Source organism: Papaver somniferum, chromosome 7 (assembly GCF_003573695.1).
Source record: "Papaver somniferum cultivar HN1 chromosome 7, ASM357369v1, whole genome shotgun sequence".
Taxonomy (NCBI): Eukaryota; Viridiplantae; Streptophyta; class Magnoliopsida; order Ranunculales; family Papaveraceae; genus Papaver; species Papaver somniferum.
The window spans coordinates 4,979,652-4,992,109 of record NC_039364.1 but is presented as its reverse complement, the minus strand read 5'-3'; the positions used below and the strand labels follow the sequence as shown (position 1 = coordinate 4,992,109).

The following is a 12,458-nucleotide window of genomic DNA, read 5'->3' as shown; positions in this document are numbered from 1 at the left end:
AATTTAAACAGGCAAATAAATTTGTTTAAAAACTTTAGGGAAAAACACCAAGACTTGGATTCCACCATTGACCCATTATTTGATAAATTCTAATAATTAATATTCATGCAATTTTTCTTTTAGAGTGATTCTAATATTATGCGTTTTGTAGATTTTTGAAGTAATAATTGTAATCACAAAGTATAAAACATCAAAAGTTTTTAAAACCCAACATGCTTCATCAAAATAATTCACAACTTTTCAATAAAAACTAATATTTCAAATTCAATTCCATGCAAATAATCAAATAATAATATTGCAAATAAATAATAAAGTTAGAATTATACCATAAATAAGGACCAATGGCTTCCTCCGTCGCCTTGGATAAGGGGTTTAGCTCCTCATATCAAAAACTTGCTCAAAAATGCTTAATAGGTGTTTTTATTGATGAATATGGTGATAAAGAGAAGTTTGCAACGCTGTATAAACGTTACAGCGTCACTGTTACAAAGAAGAGTAATGTCGTTTATAAACGATACATATCTAGCGTTATTGAACTACGACACTCGTTTCTGGTTTTAAGACTGTTGAAGAACGTCTGCCTTAGCAGGTATGTTCTTCCTCTTCTTCTTCCTCCTCGAACAGCAGCAGCAGCAGCACTGTAACTCTCTGTAATCGCTTCTCCTCGGCTCTCCTCTACTCCCCTAAAGGTTTCTAAAACTTTCTAAACTTTTCTTTGATGTAAACCAACACTTATATAGCCCAACAGATCCATAAATCTCGACTAAATATGCGATTATTCTTTTTCTTCTTCTCATGCAGTTGAAACGATAATCGCTTCTGTTGAGCTTTTTCACGTGCTGTTGGCTATAAAATAGCTACCAAACTCTTCCATAATCTTGAATAGGACCATGTACATGTTAATACAGCATCAAAGTCCTCTAGAAATCTCTCAAAAATATTCTAAAAACCCAACAGAGAACACGTACTCTGTTTTCCCTTTCTTTGCTTCTCACGGGTATTCCAGCCCAATTTTCCGGGTCCAATTGATTGTACTGGGCTTGCAATGTCTTCTAGAGTCCGTAGGTACCAAATATGCCCATTGAATCTCCTCCTAAGTCGCTCAAACTCTGCTCAAAAACTGCTGTCTTTTTTTCCCGCCAATTTCTGTTTTGAATTTTGAAGATGACCTCCCCCAATCCAGTTCCGGTCTCCCTTTAGCAGATGCCTGGAAATGGGTCACCCCTTAGTAATTAGGTTACCCCTTATCCAAAGTGAGAGTCTGTATAGTAATTTTCTCCCACGAGCGCAAAAGCCACTTTTTAACCAATTTCGCCGCAAAAGCTTATTTCTCCAAAAATACCTACAGGGACATAAAAAGCCATAATAAATATAAAATCGAGCACTAATAATATATACAATTGAGATTATATAAGACACAAAACTGTGCCTATCAAATACCCCCAAACTTATTATTTGTTAGTCCTCGAGCAAATCAAATAGAAAATAAAATCCTAACTCACTTTCGCAGGCATCATCGATTGCATTTAGCGTATGCAATAAGCCTTTAAACCCCTAGGTGGCCCTAGTGGCCGAGTTATAGTCTCGGGAGGGCTTACCAGAGATATACTCACAAAACCTGTACTCCAGACCTTAGCTATCTACGTAGAACCTTGGAAGGCACTAAAGAATCTCCTTGGTTGGCATACTTATTGACTACAGGAAGAAGTACCCTGATGCGAAATTCCAATTGATGTACACGAGTTTGCACTCAAGCATACTAAAATTCATATAAAGTGACAGAGCTCTACTCAGATAGTTGCACTATGGACATCATATTCGGAGTCAAAACTAATCACACGGATAGATCAAGAAGATGGATATAGAAAAACATATATGGTTTTGATGTTTACTAAGTGAACGGCGTTTCCCATATCTGTCTGAAGGCCTCCGCCAAAATGAACATATCCTAATAGATTGAGATACTAGTCTGACTAATATCAACACACTGGCATATACAAGGGTACCAGTGCTCGATATCCTAACTCTAGGTCAACACAGCTGGCATATACAAGGGTTCCAGTGGTCGACTTTATTTAGTTTTATTCCGTTTGGTCTAATGGTCTGGTCTCAATTTCTCTTTCTTTTCTCTTTTTTTTTTTTTTTTTTTTTTTTTTTTCTTTTTTTTTCTTTTTTTTTTTTCAATTTTTTTTCATGGTATCTCAATCACTCTAATTCACCCTAGCATTGGTAACAACTTGAATCGTGGCCCCACCTATCACTTAGAGAAACATAGTTTAAAAAAAAAAATAAAAATAGAAGTGAAAAGGACTCAACGAGATATGGTGAAACTATCATGTTATTTCTAACACCTGAGCTCTGTGCTTTTATGAATAGACTCTTTAGATGTTTCCATCTAATCAGATTGGTTCCTCAACTCCTACAACCAAAATGCTTCCATCCACTTAGATTAGTTAGTGCAATCCTAATAGGCATAAATTTCTAGGCTCTGGAGTTTATTTATTGCAACTAAAAGCTAAAAAAAAGTTTCTTCCCCACCCCCAAACTTAAATCTAACATTGTCCTCAATGTTTCGCATGAAAGAACAGTACCAAAATATAAGTAACATGAGGAAATAGTAAAGAGAGAGTTCGGAAAGATAGTACCTGAGTGAAGTGAAACCAAAAACTGAATACAAAAATTATACAACATACAAATCGCCTCGATGGTCAATCAAGGGTAAACAGGGTCCTCCAGAGGGACCTCCTCAACATCACCTGTAGGAAAAGGCTCTAAAAAGGGCTTCAATCGCTGACCGTTAACCTTCGAAGAACTACTACCATCCAGTGTCTCGATCTCAACAGCTCCATGAGGAAAAACAGTACGGACCACAAAGGACCGGTCCACCGAGAGCGCAGTTTCCCGGGGAATAGATGCAAACGAGTGTCATACAGAAGAACTTTTTGACCTGGAGAAAATGACTTCCGTAATATGTTTCTATCATGCACAAGTTTCATTTTGTTCTTATACTCCTTCGCACTATCGTAAGCATCTATACGAATCTCGTCCAACTCATTGAGCTGGAGTTTCCTATGGGCTCCTGCCTTGTCAAGTGAAAAATTTAGCTGCTTAACAGCCCAATAAGCTCTGTGTTCTAACTCAACAGGTAAGTGACATGCCTTGCCATAAACAAGCCGATAAGGCGACATTCCAATGGGGGTCTTAAACGCAGTACGGTAAGCCCATAAGGCATCAGTAAGCCTAGACGACCAGTCTTTCCGATTAGGATTAACTGTTTTCTCTAATATACGTTTTATCTCCCTATTGGAAACCTCTACCTGACCACTAGTCTGTGGATGATACGGGGTAGCTACCTTATGTGTAATACCATATTTCTTCATCAGAAGCCTAAAAGTCCCATTACAAAAGTGCGACCCTCCATCACTAATTATAGCTCGCGGTGTACCAAAACGTGTAAGTATATTATTTTTCAAGAACTCAATCACAACCCTATGGTCATTGGTTTTACACGCAACCGCCTCAATCCACTTAGAGACATAGTCTACGGCGACAAGGATGTATAGGTTACCAAAAGAATTAGGAAACGGACCCATAAAGTCAATACCCCACACATCAAAGACCTCAACAATTAAAATAGGGTTCAAGGGCATCATGTTCCTACGGGAAATGGTTCCTAATTTCTGGCATCGTTCACAAGTAACGCAGTAACTGTGGGAGTCTTTAAACAACGAAGGCCAATAGAATCCACACTGCAATATCTTAGCAGCAGTTTTCTTAGCACTAAAGTGACCCCCACAAGCATGATCATGACAAAAGGAAATAATACTGGACTGGTCACTCTCAGGTATACATCTCCTAATAATCTGGTCTGGACAATACTTAAACAAATAAGGATCATCCCAAAAGAAGTGCTTAACCTCAGCTAAAAATCTAGAACGATCTTGTTTACCCCAATGTTGGGGCATTCGACCAGTAACAAGATAGTTCACTATATTCGCATACCAAGGTAATTGGGTAACAAAGAACAATTGTTCATCAGGAAAGCTATCCCTTATAGGAAGGGAATCATCTGGGGAACTAACAACTAGCCTAGACAAGTGATCTGCTACAACATTTTCGGCACCCTTTTTGTCTCTAATGTCTGGAGAAAACTCTTGCAACAACAGAATCCACCTAATCAATCTAGGTTTAGTATCCTTCTTAGACAAAAGATATTTTAAAGCAGCATGATCAGTATATATGATGATCTTAGAACCTAAGAGATAGGGTCTAAACTTGTCTAAGGCAAACACAATGGCTAATAGTTCCTTCTCGGTAGTGGTATAGTTCAACTGGGCATCATTCAGAGTTTTGCTAGCATAGTAAATCACATGAAGTAACTTATTTTCTCGCTGACCTAGCACAACACCAATAGCATAATCTGAAGCATCACACATGATCTCAAAGGGTAGGTTCCAGTTGGGTGCCTGGACTATGGGGGCGGTAGTGAGTAATGACTTAAGCTTCTCAAAAGCCTCTAAACAAGCATCATCAAAGACAAACTTAACATCTTTTGCAAGCAAATTGCAAAGAGGTCTAGACATCAAGCTAAAATCCTTAATGAAACGACGATAAAAACCAGCATGCCCTAAGAATGACCTAATATCTCTTACGTTTTTTGGGACCGGTAAAGTTTTAATAAGGTCAACTTTGGCTTTATCCACCTCTATACCCTTTGAAGATACGATATGCCCTAGAACAATTCCTGAACGAACCATAAAGTCACATTTCTCCCAATTAAGCACTAAATTCTTTTCCTTACACCTAGTCAAAACTAATGACAAATGATGCAAGCACTCATCGAAAGACGAACCAAACACTGAAAAATCATCCATAAAGACCTCCAAAAACCGTTCTACCATGTCAGAAAATATGCTCATCATGCAACGCTGAAAAGTCGCAGGGGCATTACATAGCCCGAAAGGCATGCGTCTATACGCAAAGGTACCAAAGGGACAGGTAAAGTGGTTTTCTCCTGGTCTTCTGGGGCAATAACGATCTGATTATATCCAGAGTAGCCATCTAAAAAGCAGTAGTGACTATGTCCAGCTAATCTCTCTAGCATCTGGTCGATGAAGGGAAGGGGAAAGTGGTCCTTCCTAGTGACCTTGTTCAATTTTATATAGTCAATACAGACACGACATCCCATGGTCACCCGGGTTGGGATTAACTCATTATTCCCATTCTGCACTACAGTAATACCGGATTTCTTGGGAACAACCTGAACGGGGCTGACCCACTTACTGTCTGAAATAGGGTACATAATGCCTGCATCTAATAGCTTAAGAACCTCAGTTCGAACTACTTCTTTCATATTGGGGTTTAGTCTACGTTGCATCTCCCTAGAAGGTTTGGTGTCTTCCTCTAAATAGATCTGATGCATACAAACAGTAGGACTTATACCCTTAATGTCTGCTATGGTCCACCCTAAAGCTTCCTTGTTGTTTTGAAGGACGGTTACTAGCCTACTTTCCTGATCTCTATCTAATTCGGAAGAAACAATCACAGGTAAAGTCTCAGACGGGCCTAAAAACACATACTTCAGGGTATCTGGCAATGGTTTTAGGTCCAACTTAGGAGGCTCTTCTAAAGAAGGAACTAGGGTAGACTTAGAAACTGGTAGTGGTTCGAACTTAGGTTTGCATCCATTACTAGTATCTAACAAAGGGGTTGAATCTAACAAAGCATTCACCTCATTAATCACATTATTATCATCAAAATCAATCCCAAAGTGAGCTAGGCATTTCTCTAATGGATCTTCTAACAAAGTGTTTGGTAATGACTCCTCGACTAATGTTCCTATCATGTTCACCTCTTCTATATTCGAGTCATCTAGTTCAGAGGGTAGCTTACAAATATTAAAAATGTTCAGCTCAATAGTCATATTACCAAAAGACAAATTCATAATACCATTTTGACAGTTAATGATCGCATTGGATGTAGCTAAAAACGGGCGACCTAAAATCACTGATATTTGGTTCTCTGGGTCAGGGACAGGTTGGGTATCTAGGATAACAAAATCCACTGGATAAATAAACTTGTCAACCTCTATGAGAACATCCTCGATCACACCACGAGGAATTTTAACGGACCTATCAGCTAATTGAAGTGTCATCTTGGTAGGTTTCATCTCACCAAGTCCTAGCTTAATGTACACATGATATGGAAGTAAATTCACACTGGCTACTAAGTCAAGCAAAGCTTTCTCAACACGGTACTTACCTATTGTACAAGCAATGGTAGGGGACCCTTGGTATTTATACTTAGGAGTAGTGGTATTCTGAATAATAGAACTCACATGACTAGCTATGAAGGCTTTCTTCTGGACACTGAGCTTACGCTTTCGCGTACACAAGTCCTTAAGGAACTTGGCATAAGAGGGAATCTGCCTAATTGCATCTAATAATGGAAGGTTGATATTAACCTGCTTAAAAACCTCCAATATATCATTAAAGTTGGATTCCCTCTTAGTCGGAACTAGCATCTGTGGGAATGGGGCTCTGGGAACAAAGTCGGGCTCAACAGGACCCTCATTGGTCTCTTTGGAGACTCTATCAGTCTCCTCATTTTCTGGCTCAGCAGGGTGAACTACAACATGTTCACTATCAGGCATGGCAACCTTGTTGTCAACCTTCTTTCCACTCCTCAGGGTTGTGACAGCATTCACATGATTGTACGATTTCTCTCCTCATTCTCTCTCATTGATAAACTTAGCTATTTGGCCGACTTGAAGCTCTAATTTAGCAAATGACTGGGCACTATTCTTAAAATTCTGTTTGGTTTCCTCTTGAAAATTACCCTGGCTTTTTACTAACATTTCCTGGCTTTGTGATAACATCTCCTGGCTCTTCCTTAATATACTAAGGGTTTCCTCTAAGCTAGCTATTCTATTCTCAGATGGGTTCTGGGTCTGACCTGAAGAGTTCTTAGTATAACCAAAACCTCGGGGAGGCTGAGAATTACTAGACTGGCCTTGATTCTGGCCCTTAGACCAAGAGAAATTAGGATGGTTTCTCCAACAAGGGTTGTAGGTCTCTGAGTAGGGGTCAAACTTCTGACGGTTTTCAAACCTAGCATTGTTATAGACAGCATGGGCTTGTTCTTCACTAAACTTACCTTCCCAAAATGAGTTATCGGGCTCTATTCCACAAATATAGACTTGAGAGGCTCTATTAGGTTCAACAAGGGACCTATTTTTAGACTGGCCCATTTCCAAAGCTTTTAACCTTCTGGACAAAGAAGCAAACTTAGCATCTGACGCAAAACTCGTATCTACCATATTGGTGCTACTTCTATTGACCAAGAGTCTTTTAGGGGGTTCAACACAAGATTCCCACTGTTGGGATTTTTCAGCGATAGCTCCTAAGAAGGTAAAAGCATCATCAACATTTTTACTAGTGAACTCACCAGCGCACATAGATTCGACCATAGCTTTGGTCGAATAGTCTAAACCATCATAAATAATCTGTACGAGTTTCATATTATCAAATCCATGGTGAGGACACTGAGATACGAGATCATTGAATCGCTCTAAAAACCTATAAAGAGACTCTCCCTCTTGTTGCACACTAGTACTAATATTCTGCCTAACAGCTGCAGTTTTATGCTTAGGGTAGAATTTCACATAGAAAGCAGCAATAAGTTCCTTCCATGTTTCAATGGATTCATATGGTAGGTTGTTCATCCAGGTCTTGGCTTTATCTCTCAAGGAAAAGGGGAACATCTTAAGTTTCAAGACTTCATCGGTAAGGTCCTTTATCCTAATTGTCCCACAGATTTCCTCAAAGTCCCTAATATGGAAATAAGGGTTCTCATCATCTTTTCCTAAGAATATAGGGATCATCTGAAGAATACTAGGTTTTATCTCAAAATTAGTCGTAGTGGCTGGCAATTTAATGGATGAAACTCGGTTGGTCCTAGTTGGGAACATGTAATCTTTCAAAGTTGCCATCGTTGGCACAACTGGAGTACTAGGGGTACTTTTATCACTCAGAGATAAATTCTCAAAACTGAAGTTTCCAAAAACAAGGCTCTCCAAAGAAGAGTTTTCGAGCTCCCTGCTTAAATCAGAAGAACTACTAGGTTTTTCGCTAATCAATCGACCTAGAGTATCTCTTTTCCAAGCCCTATTAACAAAATCGGGCATACACTAAAAAGAATTCAAAAAGAAATAAAAATCCTAACAGGAAGGTTCTAGCAATCACACAGCAGGCTGACTCGACTTTACCACAGCAAACCTAAAGATTTCTAGCAAACAACAAGCATGATGGATCCACTTAGATTGTTTCTAGACCAGCTTCTAATCCTTCGAAAGGGAATTCGTTACAATTTAAGAAAACCCCTCTGGAATCAATCCGAGTTAAAGCAAGTTGAATCGAGGCGAGGGAAGCTCAGTGTATCTTTGATACCCAAAACCTCACCGATCCAATGCGGCACAGTCACGCATTCAACTCGCAGAAACCGTCAAGAACTTCGAGGTGTGCTTAAAACAGTAACCAATATTTTTCGAATGATTGTCCTGTTAATCTCGATACCCTATAGGTCTCTTTCTAGTCCAAATTTTAGGCTTAGGTTCGCTTTAGGTTTCGTTTTCCTAAGGCGGGCAAGAAGGGAGCGGTGATGAAATCCGAACCCTTATCTTGTTTAGGCCAGGCCTTTCCCTTTACTAGGAATATAAAAACAGTCCGGTTCGTCCTCAAACAATTATCACCTTAAGGAATACAGTAACCCGCTTGCAGGAGATTCGCGAGTGTTTCGATTGGACTTACCTCCCGTACCAGACGGGAGATGAACCGTTGAAGTCGACTCGGGCCACGACTCCTATGTCATGTACGAATCCGAGGGGCCGAGACGATATCGTAATCGCCGTCCTTCCCTGCACACAGTTTGTATTTAAGGGTACCCTTCCGTAGGGTATAAAAATAAAATAAAAATAAAGTCCCAAAGTTCACAGTCCAGAGTCCAAAAATAAAGTGCAAAAACAAAAATGAAAGCCTAAAAAAAAATAATAATAATAATAATAATAATAAAACAAAAATCTCTCTTTTTTTCTCTCTTTTACAAAATAAAGAAAATCTTCTTCTTTCGCTCCTTTAGCTTTGCTTTTCGCTCCCAAACTTTAAGTAAATCACCACAAGCTTTGGCAAAATTGTCTTTCGCTCCAATCTTCAAAAATCTGCAAGGAAACAAAAAAACCCAAAAACGTAAAAAAGAACAAAAATAATAATAAAAATAAAAATAAAATAGATCTAAAAAAAATGCTACCTAAACACAAATCCGCGTCGGCGGCGCCAAAAATTTGGTGGTATTTCAAAAGTGATTGTAGTTGTAGAGATAGTGGTAAACAGGGTCTTTTCAGACTTGTGAAGAAAACAGTTTTTAGATTTAAATTTAAACAGACAAATAAATTTGTTTAAAAACTTTAGGGAAAAACACCAAGACTTGGATTCCACCATTGACCCATTATTTGATAAATTCTAATAATTAATATTCATGCAATTTTTCTTTTAGAGTGATTCTAATATTATGCCTTTTGTAGATTTTTGAAGTAATAATTGTAATCACAAAGTATAAAACATCAAAAGTTTTTAAAACCCAGCATGCTTCATCAAAATAATTCACAACTATTCAATAAAAACTAATATTTCAAATTCAATTCCATGCAAATAATCAAATAATAATATTGCAAATAAATAATAAAGTTAGAATTATACCATAAATAAGGACCAATGGCTTCCTCCGTCGCCTTGACTAAGGGGTTTAGCTCCTCATATCAAAAACTTGCTCAAAATTGCTTAATAGGTGTTTTTATTGATGAATATGGTGATAAAGAGAAGTTTGCAACGCTGTATAAACGTTACAGCGTCACTGTTACAAAGATGAGTAATGCCGTTTATAAACGATACATATCTAGCGCTGTTGAACTACGACACTCGTTTCTGGTTTTAAGACTGTTGAAGAACGTCTGCCTTAGCAGGTCTGTTCTTCCTCTTCTTCTTCCTCCTCGAACAGCAGCAGCAGCAGCACTGTAACTCTCTGTAATCGCTTCTTCTCGGCTCTCCTCTACTCCTCTAAAGGTTTCTAAAACTTTCTAAACTTTTCTTTGATGTAAACCAACACTTATATAGCGCAACAGATCCATAAATATCGACTAAATATGCGATTATTCTTTTTCTTCTTCTCATGCAGTTGAAACGATAATCGCTTCTGTTGAGCTTTTTCACGTGCTGTTGGCTATAAAATAGCTACCAAACTCTTCCATAATCTTGAATAGGACCATGTACATGTTAATCCAGCGTCAAAGTCCTCCAGAAATCTCTCAAAAATGTTCTAAAAACCCAACAGAGAACACGTACTCTGTTTTCCCTTTCTTTGCTTCTCACGGGTATTCCAGCCCAATTTTCCGGGTCCAATTGATTGTACTGGGCTTGTAATGTCTTCTAGAGTCCGTAGGTACCAAATATGCCCATTGAATCTCCTCCTAAGTCGCTCAAATCTCTGCTCAAAAACTGCTGTCTTTTTTTCCCGCCAATTTCTGTTTTGAATTTTGAAGATGACCTCCCCCTATCCAGTTCAGGTCTCCCTTTAGCAGATGCCTGGAAATGGGTCACCCCTTAGTAATTAGGTTATCCCTTATCCAAAGTGAGAGTCTGTATAGTAATTTTCTCCCACGAGCGCAAAAGCCAATTTTTAGCCAATTTCGCCGCAAAAGCTTATTTCTCCAAAAATACCTACAGGGACATAAAAAGCCATAACAAAAATAAAATCGAGCACTAATAATATATACAATTGAGATTATATAAGACACAAAAATGTGCCTATCAATCTCCCCAAATATTGTTTCCTTGTTCTTCTTCTTATCTCCTTTGTGTTTTTGTGAAAAAAAGAATGTGGAGAAATGAAAAGTGAATACAGCAATAGAAAGTGAGTGAGAACATCGCCATTATACACAATAATGTAAATCAACGCGAAGTCTATTAAATTCTGACTCCTCACTGTATTTCTGGATCCATGTCAATGGATCCAACGACAATTCGAATCATTGACCCTCGTGTCAACGGCTGCTTATTTAGAACGCTGCCTTTAAGTCATACTATATGGAAGAAGGGAATCCCGGATGTTTATCATAACAGGAATATCGGCTGGGACTGAAACACTATATTTTGGCAAATATCTGTGAAATATCAGCAAATACCGGTGAAATATCAGCAGTATCAGCTTCTCGGTCATCTCGGCTAAGATTAACTACATTGGGAGATATTTTTCGATTTTTTGTCTTCTCTAATTATCAATAAATAAAGAAAACTGAAAAAATTAATTGGGAGATATTTTTCGGTTTTTCTTCTTCTTCTTATGAAGCAGCAACTATAAGTTTATAGAAAATAAATAGTTGAAACAAAAACCAATAATGAAACAATAGCAGTAAAAATACAGTCACTAACAAGCATGTAAGCGTTTGAAAGCTCCAACTTATCTTTCACAGACAACCCTTGATCATTGACACTTATGTTAGCTGCTAATCTCAATTGCTTTATCTTTGATCGGAGAAACTTCTCTGAAATCCAATACCAATATGTGTACCTGAATTTTGTATCTACCTCCACTCTAAATTCTGATATACTTCCGTTTGCAACAAGCAATTTAGCACCCTTTCAAGGTACCCCAAAAGCCTCAATTGTCTCGACACGATGAGCAGCACCTTTATGTGCAAGATTAAACTTAGGTAGAGACATATTTGCAATGGCCAAACTTAGGTTATTCCCGCAGTAATAAAACGTCATGTTAATGGTATCAACATAGAAAAACTTGGCGACATCATCAGAATTCGAAAATGTAAGATCGAAATCTATGGATGTGGAATTGATGATTTGGGAATCATTTGATGATGAGGCTTTGTCGAGAGGAGGAATGTAAAGTTTCTCTATATAGCATTCAGGATTAGACGGGCGAAGAACTAAGGATAAGAGCATTAAGCCGCATAAACCGAAGAAAGCACCTAGAATAGATTTGCATATTGCCATTGCAGTATCACCATCATTGTTGCTTCTACTACTAGTACCTGCCATTGCATCCGCTCTGCTCCTGTACAGATTTCTTAGTCTCTTTTTTCAGATTATTATTTCTCGTAGTATTAAAATAGAACTATGTATCTGCATATAAAGAGTTTTGAAACTGTTACTTGAATTAGAAGGGTATAATAGTAGTCCCGTAGGAATTAACAATCCATCAATAACCTATAGAAACCACTAATCAAAGTCTATTTCTAATGTTAAAAAAATGAAACTGAGTCTTCCCAATTTACCGGCACCCGACAAGAAAAATTAATGACATCATGTTTATTCAATTTATTTAAGAGCGGGAATATCTATTGCCTACTGGTACCAATCTATAACTACGAGAGAGATTGGTATCATGTTTGG

The 12,458-nt window shown here is 38.1% G+C and overlaps 1 protein-coding gene across 1 annotated transcript; it reads right to left on the bottom strand.

Annotated features, from left to right (window-relative positions):
• Positions 1-11,690: 11,690 nt before the first annotated feature.
• On the bottom strand, positions 11,691-12,104 carry LOC113293950. Its single transcript, XM_026542393.1, has one exon. The coding sequence runs from the start codon at positions 12,102-12,104 to the stop codon at positions 11,691-11,693; it is 414 nt and encodes a 137-aa protein (XP_026398178.1).
• Positions 12,105-12,458: the final 354 nt, after the last annotated feature.